This window comes from Patiria miniata, unplaced genomic scaffold (genome assembly GCF_015706575.1).
Source record: "Patiria miniata isolate m_02_andy unplaced genomic scaffold, ASM1570657v1 HiC_scaffold_5, whole genome shotgun sequence".
NCBI lineage: Eukaryota > Metazoa > Echinodermata > Asteroidea > Valvatida > Asterinidae > Patiria > Patiria miniata.
The window spans coordinates 33197502-33210875 of record NW_024037072.1 but is presented as its reverse complement, the minus strand read 5'-3'; the positions used below and the strand labels follow the sequence as shown (position 1 = coordinate 33210875).

The 13374-nt window shown below is 40.1% G+C and overlaps 1 protein-coding gene across 2 annotated transcripts in view; it reads right to left on the bottom strand.

Moving 5' to 3' along the window:
* The window catches only part of LOC119741096, a 67832-nt gene extending 57242 nt beyond the window's left edge, over window positions 1-10590 (bottom strand). Inside the window, exons 1-2 of one of the 2 annotated variants that reach the window (XM_038216767.1) lie at window positions 10308-10590; window positions 406-459 (exon numbers count right to left, since the gene is read on the bottom strand). In XM_038216767.1, the coding sequence (XP_038072695.1) occupies window positions 406-459; window positions 10308-10333 (80 nt within the window). In that variant the 5' untranslated portion in view covers window positions 10334-10590. Of the gene's footprint in view, window positions 1-405; window positions 460-9940; window positions 10032-10307 lie in introns of those variants that run through there. The other variant, XM_038216768.1, reaches the window with a different exon arrangement.
* Window positions 10591-13374: the final 2784 nt, after the last annotated feature.

Here is a 13374-nt window from a genome sequence, read left to right as displayed (position 1 = left end):
AGAAGGGTGTGTCCAAATTGGTCTCTCAATAGATAGAAGAGTAGTCGTCGTACACATTAACATTAATTAGTTTACCCAAAATATGTTCCAGCAAAATCTTTTAAATGATCCCAAAAATGGTTTTCAAAAGATACAAGCATATTAAGCACCTAAGATCCAAAGATATAGATCCATCAGCTAAAGTAACAATGCTTAAAATGCACGTAACCCCCCGGGCCCCACTTAAAAAAAAAAAAAAAAAAAGTACATGTATTTCAAAACCTCAATTTAGAAATGTCCTCATCCCAACTGAAAAGTTTGCCTAGACCAATGCAGGAAGCCTGTCAGGAAGTTTCCATGTATACATGTACAGCTTGTCTTTGGCCTCAGGGTAAATTGTATTAAGCAAAAGGAGAGCCACGTTACCTGGAATTGAGGGAGCCAGGCCATGACTCACTACTGGAAGAACTTGTCCGAGGCCTGCAGTTCAAGAGAGAAAAAAATACCACAGAAACATCATGAACAATTATTCCAAGTGTTGGTGTGAATACACTAAATGGCATGTGTATGAAATGTACATCATAACACCAATAATTTGAACATGTGCACTATACATTTAATCCAAAAACCGCGAAGGGCGGGATAGCTCAGTTGGTAGAGCACTGGTACAGTAACCCACGGTGACAGGTCCAAATCCCCCATCAGTCAACATGATAACTACACGTATAATTCACTCAGTGGAATTAAAATAGGCAGGAACATGTACCGGTATTTGAGCAAATAAGAATTTCATAAATTAACTTAAAAAAAAAATATTGTGGCAAGATAGTATGCAGGCCTTGCGCTAACTTTTTTTCCTGGCTAGCCCACTGGGCTAGTTAACTGGATATTTTACTAGCCCATTTAGAGTTTTACTAGCCCGTAGCCTACATGTATATAAAAAATAAGAAAACCCCAAAATTTGTTATCATTTCGGTTACTTACGTTTGGCAAAAATCGCCACATTTTGCTTGATTTTGGACCTCCGAATGTGCGCAGTGAACGAGAAAAAACTTTTTTTCTATCAAAGAGGGCGCTGTTTGCACGCGGCTTTGTGTAGACTTCGTATCAAACGCTTTCAAGGACTCCTGCAACGCCCAGTACAGCTACCGGTAGCTGTGGCCAGTCAAGGTTAGAAAACTTGATAAACGATGTGAACGAGAATAATGTGCACGTGCGTTACCGCGCCGTACCGTGTGCTATGCTATACACTACAACCCACCAGTCTACTCTGTTCATGGCATTCGCGGTTCGGTCGCTTATCACCCTATCACCGAGTATCACGTTTCGAAAACACAAATAAAAACATCCACAACGACTCAGCTTTTGCGATCGTGTATTTACTATTACCGAAAGCATTATATAGTTGGATCAAAATTTTAACAGGTAGGTTTAATACTGAATTTTTCACTAGCCCACCGGGCAACCAAGGAACCAAGTTTAGGTAGCCCGGAGCATTTTTCGCTAGAATTTGTACACCGGGCTAGTACTATTTCGAGGCCTGGTACGGTATGCCCATGTGTTTTCTGACAAGGTCGGGTTGGCCAAAGCCCGACATTTAATTTAGAAAAAAATGCCACAGAAATATTAAAAGGAAGTGCTACAAACGGAGAGAATGATTTCACTTGTTGGTTTGAACGTACAATTACTTGAGGCTTTGCCTTGTCCTTTTTCGTGGAAAATCGCACGCGATCAACTCGTGACCAACTTCTGAACACGTACGCTCATACATACAGACCCTTTGCGCTTTATAGTATACAATGTAGCAGTGATACACTGACATGAATACATGTACACATATTCTAACTAGGATGTATTTTGCTTGGCAAATTTAAAAACATTCATCAAAAATGACAAACTTTTTTCAGTTTTCTGAGCAGCCGCCAGCCAGACAGAATGACAATACCGGTGTCTTGGTGTTGTTCTTCGCTAGCATGTATAGGCTACATGTACGTCATGTACGGTATCGTACAAAATGAAGCAGACCTGCGTAGCACTGAAGATACATGTATGTAAATTTATGAAAATAAATGAAAGCAGTGCTCACCAGGAATATTGGAGCTGAATTTTCGGCCTGGCTAGGCCGTCATCAGAGCTGTGAGTTTTTAGTCCAACTCCCAGCTCCAACTCCCAGTTGTCTGAGAGTTGATGAAAAACAGTTCACAAGAAATTGTCGCCAAAAATAGTATTTTTATCACTGTATACATGTTCATGGGCAATTCCACACTGAGCCAATTCTAGATAACTTTATGGATGTTGCATATAAAGGGTAAAAGATGAGCTAGCATTTTCTTCAGTTTATTCCTTTACCTTGCTAAGGTGAAGGTGACTAGAGCCGTGTCCACACTGGACTTTTTTTTGGGAAGGTTTGACCGAGACGATGGTAAAATGAGAAATGGTCAAATGTGACCACTGTCCGCACTTGGACTTTCGACACGGGAAAATTTACCCAGACCGCGTGGGAGAAGTAATCGAGCTGTCAAGGTGTCAGTATAATGACTCACCGTACACAGAAAACAAATTGCCGATCACATTTTCAGCCGCCGATATCGCGATACGCACAGTAATATTACACACGCCATTTGCATGCACAACATAATCGTTTACACGATATTATTTCATCTTGACACGCTAAATCTTGACGAAAAGGCCTATAATTCTGACGCATTTGTGATGCACGTCGTCGAAGCCATGCCGCTGTACGATGTTCCGTGCGGCAGCAGTGCCATCAGTATTCGTTGTTCCCATCGCATGCTTACAGAATCGAAGCTATGATGTGGGCCAGGAACCAGTGACTACGGCCTACGTACGGTACCGGACCATGTTGTTCCGTGCATGACTACAGTAGCGTATCAGGACGAATTTGGATCGTAGAAAATAACATACATTGGTGGAGAAAGAGAATTTCCGCAAATTAATTCTCAGAACGTGATCTCTCTTCTCTGTGTATGTATTTGTCTGTTGAAATATATATTTTAACGAGATTTTACCGCTCGGACTTGATGATACACCGCAGCGTGTTTCTACAAAATGTTCGGCCACTGCACATGCAGGTTCGTGCGGTCTCTGTATGCATAACAGGGCGCTCGGGCCGGATGTACGCTTTCCTGAGCCGCTTTTACTGACTCGCACTGTCCGCACTGGACTTATCGTCTCGGGAAAAGTGACCTGGTCAGTTTTCCTGGGCGCGTGGGAAGTTTTCCTGGGCAGCAGTTGGCCAGTAAAGGTAACCGCTGGACTCAGGAAAAGTAACCGAGAGGAAAACGTCCTAGGCTGTCCGCACTGGACTTAACATGGGAAAAGTACCCATAGTCTCGGTTAGTTTGACCAAAAAAAGTCCAGTGCGGACAGGGCTTAGGACAAGACCAGACAAGAGATGATATCTTTTTTATTTGAGAAAATAACAGGCATCTTTTCTGTGTGATACGTATGTAACGTGGACAGACACACTGCAAGGAAAAGGGTGCTTAGGACAAATTCAGTTTTTAATTAGCACTTCCAGTGACATTATTAAGCCACTTTACATTGTTATCAAGCGAAAATATGACAGTTTTCATACTGGCTTCAAATTTATGATGAGATTAGGGTAACGTACGAAAAGGGACAGATATTTTTGACAAATGTCCAGTCTGTTCGTACGTATAAATCCTGATTATGAAATATCAAACAATTCTTAACATTGACTCTTCCGAGTTTTCTAGGTTTTGACTGATAGCATCTTCTTAAACAAGTCAACATTAGGGGCTCATTAAATTTGTTGCTTACTTTGTGACTTTATCTAAGATGTCTGTCCTTCGTTCTGTACGTAACACTTTTTAAAACATTTTCTTAAGTACAAAACCAGTTATATCATTTGCAGGTGAGGATATTTGTTTGAAGCTTGCAATGTTTACAGCAAAAATTTTATCATCAAAACTTTAAAAGTCTTCTCAAATATCAAACTTTTTGGGCCCCTTAGTGTGGAATTGCCCACATGCATTTTTTATTTTCAAAGTTAACAGAAATTAAGCAAAACTCAGTCACTCTGTATATATTTTGATATTGCCCCATTTCTCCTCGAAGTACATACATATTTCACTTCTAAAGTAAACAATGTAGACTAGAACAACTGACGAGTCGTGAAGCACCAGGAAATGAATATTTACACAACGCAAATCCTTTTGATTCCTGTTTCTCCTGTGGCCAGGAAGTCCAGCTTTAAGTATGTGTCAAGTTGACAGATAAAGTTTCAAGACAGTGCAAACAGCAGCAAAAACAGACAAGCCAGGCCATAGATTTTCCATGTGTGTAAACACCTTCTATATGTACACGTGTACACACGCGCATACAGTGTGTCCAACTACAGAACTGAATTAAACGTGCATGGGCCTTATTCACGAGTCGGCCATGTTGAATTGAAAGTGAGGTAAAATCTTCATTTTTGGAACTTTCGAAGAGAAATGAAAGCAAGTACATTACTAAATAATTCAAGTCTGCTTAAATGAATAATTTAAAATTTGTAGTTTAACATTCCCAAATGTTTTATTATTTTAACAAATATTTTTTAAAAATTGTCAAAGAAAATCCTGATTTCAGGGCAGTATGGGATTAAAAACATGACCGAGCCGTAGGAGGCAAAAGTGAGTCACATCTTAAAAGCATCTACACAATCAGCACAGACATTTCAAGGCCTGTGGTGAAAAAATATATATCCTGCAGCCAGCATTTCTAAATACGACACAAACAAATTTTCACAGAAAAGCCAGCGTCAGAGACTTAACTTAACGTGTATAGCTGGCTGGCCGATTGTGTCCCTTGTGAAAAGAAAAAAAACACAGCTCAGTGTAATCCGAACAATCACTAATCACCAGGCAGTGGTACAAAAGCCCAGATAAAAATGGCAGCCGTACATGCACAAAAGCAGTGTACAGGTTTACACAATGCAGGCACCCCGGGCAATACAGATTGATTCGCAGATCCAAACTGCAGGTTGCATTTTTTGGCTTTTTCATTTTACTATATTGAAATGTGATAGGGTTACATGCACTTGGGCTGGACAGGGAAGCTTTACTGCCTGGATTGAGTGTGTGGGCAAACCATTTTGTAATTGGAACCAAGCCGGTAAATACATCATTCCTTGAAAGAAAGTGTGATTGATGATATTTGCAGACAAACGACAAAAGAGGGCCTCATCAATTGTTGTCAAATGTACTACTTTTCAATGTACATTTAGCAAAATGACTTAGGCAATGACAGCAGAAGCAATTTCCCCAAAGCCATGTTACAAAATAGCCCAATTCTGTGTGATTTACATTGTCTAGAAACAGAGTTGATTAAACGTTACTCAGTTTCACTTAGCAGTTCAACGTATATAATTAGAGACCCTGGAACAATTTGTGAAACAAAAATTCATGAAATAATGAACTAACATTGTACATCACAAAAGTTAATATTTTATATTGTCCTGCTGCTGGTCTTACTCTGATGCACAAATATGTTATACAAAAATACCATATTATTGCAAAACAAGTATCTGTTGTGATACATGTACACTCCGCTTTGCCAAGTAGGTCAACCCCTCCCCCCCCCCCCCCACAGGCAAACACAGAACAACAATTGTGTATAAATAGAAGGTTTTCCACACAACTACTGTGACTCATATGAACTTTTACATGGATGATGGACAGATGGACGTACTTGTACTACTTTTACTGTACATGTATGTAATACTTTCATATGCTCAGATCAACAGGCATTCAGGCAAGGGAAATTATGATAAAAAATAGTAATGTACCGACCGTACATTACCATTGTAGATTTCCACTCCAGTCAAATTGTACTTTTTCTTCTGCAGATAGTGTGCTTATAAACTATAATTGTTTTACAAATTTTAATTATTACATGTACTTTTGCAGGGTTACTGACAGCACAAATTCAATTAAAGTAACATCATCAAGGATTTATTTTCCCCTTTACACACACTTCTCCTGTAGAATCATATAATAGAATTTGTGTTATTTAAAGCAGGGTGTCACTGTGTTTGGTCGCTGATAGCGTGTACAAAGTAAACACACAGTCTGCATTGAATGATAGCATCTCAATAAATGTGACAGATGTTAGAACAAATTCATTAAAAATGTAAAAAAAAAAAATTAAAAAAAAAAATTTCCAGGCAGTTTCCATGTAATCTGATAAGGAGAATTCTACTGGTTAAATGTAGGTTGAAGCCAAACATCTGTTGTTTCATTATGCCCAACATGGAGAAAGAAATTTTTGATTACTCCGTGACTTCATATCAAAATTATTGAAAAATTAAAACAGAAACCGATAGAAATGTACACTTCCAGTGGCAAATAGTGCAACAATGTCACATCAAAAGGGCAAAACATCTCTCTGTGGTTTCCATTTCAGTTTATTTGGTTAAATTTTTCTTATTATTTTCATGGACGTTCTCTCTGATTGCCGACGGTGCCTTTCGCTCACGCGAAAACACCACAGGTTTGTGAACATTCCAGATACAATTAGTCTGCACACTTCACGCCATACGCGCAATGTTTGTTTGCGCATGCAGTGTGTCACTCTCGCTAGGGCTTTCGAAAGTGGGCGCAAAGCGTCATCAACTGTTTGTTGGCAAAGATTTTGCGCTGTATTTGGGCAAAGTGTAATCTAGCCCCAAAAATGTGTCTCAAATTCCTCCATGTTGTGAGCCACACACAGACTTAAGTATGGTGGCCCTGAAGGGACTGAATGTTTCTGCGATGCTGTGAATTTATTCATGACCAGTTGTAACTATTTTTGCGACATCCGAATATATGTTTGCATCGTTGTGAATTTATTCACGACCAGTCTTGAATATTTTCGCTACGTTGTGAATCGTGAATATTTTTGCGCCTAGTCGTGAATTTATTCACTAGTTGTGAATATTTTCCCCGACGTCGTGAATATGTTTGCGACATTCGTTAAATTATTTACGACTAGTCGTGATTATTTTCACAACGTCGTGAGTATTTTTGCGACTAGTCGTGAATTTTTTGTTGTAATTTTTTTTCCAAGTAACTTGAAGGGTTCAACAGTGTGCATATCATGGGATAGCAGATATTTGCTGTGCGTGTTCGTACATGCCGCCAAAACTGCCGGTATGTAATAATGCCCTCTATCGCCGGTTTGGTGAAATACCCTCCAAGCTACTGAAAAAATATTCGCGACAAAATTGGCGACTAGTCTAGTCGTGATTTTACGACTAATTGTGAATAACTCCATGACTACGGTAGTTCACAAATATTCATGAGTAGTCGAACAAATATTAACCACTTCGTCCAAATCTTCACGACTAGTCGCAAAAATATTCTTGACGTCACGAAAAAATTCACGACTGGTCGTGAATAAATTCACACCGTTGCGAAAATATTGACTACCCAATATGTCCCTCCAAGGCCACCATACTTATGCGATGTTGAAAAGCAACAGGAATCTTGTGGAAACTGGGCAGGATTTAATGGGGATCTAAAAATAATGGGGTAAAATGATGATGTTATGCTTCTAGAACTAGACTGCAGGGCACCTAACAGCTACTACGACAGTACAAGATCATGCTGGACAGGTTTTAGTGCATGCACAAAACTGCCATTGAAACAGGTTTATGTAAGTCACATATTCTGTTACAATTGTAATACATGTAGGCCCTACTGTTGAAAAATCATTAAAAAAATTAGTTAGTTAGCATCCTGCAGCCTGGCCCCACCCAAAAAATCTGCCCACACGACACCTGATTTATTATTTCTCTTTTAAAATCCTGCTAAAACAGAGAGGTTGTGAAACACGTGAGCAGACGCGAGCTTTCGCTTGTACCCACCGCCCTTAAACATGTTAAACGTTGTGATCGTGCCCAGCGCACGTTAATGTGAACAAATGCATTTATTGAGGACAGCTTCTTTACACAGATCGAGTGCTGCAAAATTGTTGTCACGTGATCGATTCATCTACACTGGTTGCCCCTTGGTCCGTTGACAATCGATATGGTCGGAATATTTGTGGACGGGAACCAGTTAATACTGTGTACAAGCCCTAGTTAATCAATATCGCCCGAGGTAACAAAATCGCGCTCCATCTCTAAAGACTCTCACCGCGATCATTTTTGGCACTTATCCTTCGCGATCTCATTAGTGCGCCCTGGGTACAATCACAATGACGTCACTGCCTTGCCATTCAAAGGAATCGCAAGTTTAACATGTCTACAAACGCGAGCAGAGTTCTTGGGGGGGAAAAAACAGGAAATTTAACTTTCCAACCGAATCATAAGTTAACCTTATTGTACCATCGGAAAAATTCTGCCAACCGGACACCACTTACCTGCCGCCAAACATCCAAATTTTCACCTCACCTTGTGATTTCAACCAAGAGGAATCCAGGAAAGAGTGGACATGCGAAAAAAAATTGGTAAAAATGTGTTTTTGGAGCACATTTTGCATGCACATGTAATGCAGATCTGAGTTGAAAGCAGCCGGTCAAAACTGATTGAAGTGTCTGGAACAGCGGTACGTTTTGTACGCATGACATCGATAACCATGACGTCGCATGAGACGTCGCATGAGCTGGCCAATGATAGTGCAATACGTCATTATGAATATTTATTTTCTCATGAATATTTAGTTTATTTCAATGGATACTTCAAATACGTCCAAAGATTGATCATTGCAACAGCGATCGTGCGCGGCCTAGCAGTTAAGAGACTCGTGTATCAAGCAAGCGTTCGAGGTTCGAATCTCGAAGAAGTGAGCGACTGATTGATAAATAGAAATTAAGGAGGGGAGGGGGTGAGAGTAGAGGAGGGAAAGTGGAGGGAATAACCATAAAAGAGGTAACTTTTGGCGCTAGAAAATTTATTGAAAAAAGTGGTGTCCGGTTGGCAGAATTTTTCCTTGGGTAATCGTGTAGTTACGGGCCCCTCTTTAGTTTCTATCAAATTAGAATCAAGGGCATTTTTTATCATTCAAAAATTTAAATACCTTTTCAACCCAAAGCAGACTTCTCTCAATTCCAATGACACCTTTTTTTTGTAAGTTTGAACAGTTTCTAGGCGTAGAAGTATCAATTTTTACGTGGTTTATGGTTGGTGCCGTGCGATTCAGTGCAGCGGCCTTGCACGTTTACTGTACATCGTGGTGATCGCCATCTTTATTTTCGTGTTGTGTTTTGTCGTTGCCATAGTCATTTTAACCCAAATTTCCCTCAATATTCAAAACCCTGCCATCTATCTATGACATACTGGTACCTGCACATTCTTGATGTTGCCAACTAGATTGGTATTAACTTTAAGCCAAATAAATTAAAAGTAGATTTTGTTCTCTTATTTATAGTGGAATCCGGCGACAAGAATTAGAAGTGCTCAGGGGTGTTACGCTCACGTGCATGCTGCACGTGTTCTTAAAGACGAGGCACGCACGGATTTCGGTAGGCCTACTCCTATTGGTCGAAGGAGCCCGAAGCGCGTGGCCCTATCTTAGCGCGACTCGCGTGAGCCTTGCGCCACCACAGAAAATGGCTGCCACCAGATTTGTCTATAGGGAACCGGGCAAAGAATATATAGTATCCAGACGCCACTTCTTTGGTTGTGTACTAAGTCTATGCAGAGTCGAGTGCATTTTTGAAGTAGTTTCTAACAAAATTGGAAATGTTTCTCAGCCCCAGATTCATGTCTTTTCAGTTTTTGCAATGATTGACCCTCATACTGTCATAGAGATAACATTATTATGATGAAAAAGAAAAAAATGGCGTCAGGATGCTACAGTGTTTCTGGAACCCGGCCCTGGCATAACAACATGATCGCCGAAAATTGAGATCAAAAGATGCTAACCAATTAATGTTTTTATACAGTAAAAAGGGCACCTAATTAAAGTACTACACTGTGACTGTGAGGTCCTTAAAAATTATTTTGACAACTTACATTTGCTAGGTGTTCACTTTTCAACATTTGTGTCACAAGATTGCCCATGGCATCATTGCATTGGCTTTCGTTTAGCCTACAAAAAAATGGCCTGGTTTTTAAAACTTTGAGTTTGATATGGCAAAGGCTGCAGCATTGTACATGTACTTAAACAGGCAATTGTGTAATACTGTGGCCAGCCAGACACCAGCCCAGACAGATTACGTAACAGCTATTACATGCATTTTGTTTGGGCATTCACAAGGTCTGGCCACCCTGGACCTGCACAATGCATGGGACCGTATGTCATGTGTATGTCTGCGTACGCGTACACTGCACTGACATAGCACTGCACTGGTCAACACTCGTGAGAAAAAAAAATACCCACCGTTTTTCCTTTTGTTGTAGCGGCATAACGCAGAGATTTATGCCGCTAGTTTGCAACCAGCGAGCAAGATCAGGGAGGTTCCACTACCGCCAGTCGGCTGTAATTTACTAAAAACATCGCCGCCACGGCGTAAAGAAATCCAGTTATAAATTCCAAAGTGACTTCCTCATGCACACGGGGTTTACGAATTGGCAGCCATATTGGGCAACTTCTGAGGCAGGGGGAGAAAATACACAACAGCAGATCGGGGCTTACGCGTAAAATAACGGAGCGCCGCTATGTCGCCTCACTCGGTCACTGCTGTTTAGGCTTGCGGTTTGGAGCGAGGGCGCAATGCATTGTTGTGGTTGAATCTTTTATTAATATTTTATTATATTTTAACCCCATTTCTTATACCGACAGGATGAATTTGCAATTTGTTATAAATTAGAAACTATAGCGTTCACTGACCGGAAAAGGCTTTTTTTATTACGCTTAAAAGCAAAAAATTAAAACGTTTGTCAAAGACTTCGCCGCCGGGGGCCTTAATTTTATGCGAGACAATTAATTCCATTAAATCATGCTCAAAAACCAACTTTATGAAACTGCATGTAGTCGGATACTTCATTGTAACATTTTTTTTTCAAAACCTACTTTACTCGTATACGTATATTTTGAACACTTTGACGGTTTCGATCGTTTAAAATAATTGTAAGAGGACTCATAAAGTTTGAGCGTAAAAAAAGCGGAACCCAAACTCCCAAAATTATATTTAATTTTTTTTTTTAAATATGTAGCACCAGAAATAATAATGACTGGAAAGCCAATTTCATAAGGTACTTTTAGAGGAAAAAAATGACGGAAATTGGTCGATCCGTTCAGAAAATATCACCATTTCAAAACAATGACCCTAAAACCTGTCTCGTCCTAAAAAAAAAAATGCGAATTCAATTCTTGTCTTCAAACATTATACCAACGATAAATATTCAACGGAAATCCCTTTGAAGGCCTGTCCTTTAAAAAAAAAAGTACATTTTATAAATCATAACGTTTTTTGTTAATAAAGATATTGTGTACTACAGTTTTGGGTGACAGTTGTTGAAACAAGTATTCTTTGTCATTTTCTTTGTTGTTCCACACAGTCAAAACACACAATGAATTACTTTTTGGACGAGACAGGTTTTAGGGTCATTGTGTTTAAATGGTGATATTCTTTTAACGGATTGAGCAATTTCAGTAATTTTCTTCATCTAAAAGTAGCTTATGACACTGGCTGTCCAGGCATTATTATGTTGGTGCTACATAGGCCTATCTAAATCTGAAACATATTTTATGGGGTTTGGGTTCCGCTTTTTTGACTCACTCTGTATTAAACTCAATGGCAGATTTGTAACGAGTCACTGATTTTTGTGACTCGTGTCGAGTCGAATCATTTTAAAGAAGTGATTCAAGTCGAGTCGAGTCATTAGGTCAAGAAGGTCGAGTCGAGTCACCGTAGTCGAGTCGAGTCGAGTATTTAGCTCGAGGGAATTCGAGTCACAAATATTTGAACACTATATATTGTATAGTGTTCAAGAGAGCAGAAAGTCATTTTCTGGCTGTTGAAATTTTACATTTGGGCTACTTCTTTGACTCTTAATGAAAATAAAAAGGGGGTGCCAGCTGATCGCCATTCAACTAATGGGTACACTGATTAAACTACGTAGGGCTATAGGCATGTATTCGCATGCTAACGTGACGCGTACAAAAACGGCACCGGCGTAAGTCATAGCAAATATTTTTCGCAAAGTTTTGCTTTTATTTTGGGGACTCAAGTCTTATTAACCTTCCTCGAGTCGAGTCGAGTCGAGTCATTCTGATGAGGGACTCGAGTCGAGTCGACTCGAGTCATTTGCTCGCAGTGACTCGAGTCGAGTCGAGTCATTTGCCCTTAGGGACTCGAGTCGAGTCGAGTCACCAAAAATTGTGACTCGAGTGGGACTCGAGTCGAGTCATTGACTCCAGTCATTTACAACTCTGATTAAAAAGGTTAGTTGTAATTTTTATTAACATGAGCTTCTTAATTGACTCCCAGAGTTTTTTTTTGTATGCATTATGATGATGGTTCGATTGATTGAAAAGACCCGAACGTATGCGGAGGGGGCGGCCTGCCGCCCCCCCCCCCCCCGCCCTCCAGCAGTGACCAGAATTTTAAAGCCCGTTTTTTACTTGAGAGATCCCCCCCCCCCCCCACCGCCCCCGGCAAAACTAAAACATACACTCCGTCTGGCAGTAACCGCTCTGTTATCCTTTAAAAAAAAAAATGCAATATGCTATGTTCAATAAACTGCTGTTTCATGAGCATCGCAATTTTATCTTCAATGAGCTGATGCTTGAACATTCATCCAAGAGAAAGTAATTGTACAGTTGTCGATTTCTCTCAGTGGGAAAAATCTGGTGGATTTGAGGGCATTCAGCAATTACACCTAATTATGATAATTTCGTAAGTTTATCCACAATAGGGCTAGAGTATGTTTGCCTATTGTAGAGCCAGCATCAGTATTACTGTTGTGCCCATTCTTGAAAATCACGCATTCTCGAGAATGGGCATGCACATTCTTGAGAATGTGCAACTGGATCCTTGCTCAATCTTGGCAAAAAATAACTCTTCCAGATTGAGCGCACATTCTCGAGAATGCGCGACAAGATAACGGTCTTGTCGATGCCGAGCACCGGCTGCGCTTGGCAAGTCTAGCTGAATCCTCGTTCACTGATTCTCAATAATTATACTGTTGCAACGCAAGGCGCTGAAAAGTAGAGTGGATATGATAAGTAAAGGCGTATTAATATGGGGGGGGGCGGGAAAATATAAGAGACATAATAATACTAGTGCAAAGAATTCTGATTTTTGGGATAATAAAAGCGGGGGGGGGGGGACGTAAGAATGAAGAATGTGAAGAATGAGAATGAATACTGCGACATCCCATAGTGCTAATGCTATTTCCCATTTAAATTGCCACCAATTTATTGTTCACATCCCACCATAACGTCGCAGAGCTGGATTCTTCAAAAGAGCAATTTTGGCAGCTTCTGGACATCGTTTTTTTTT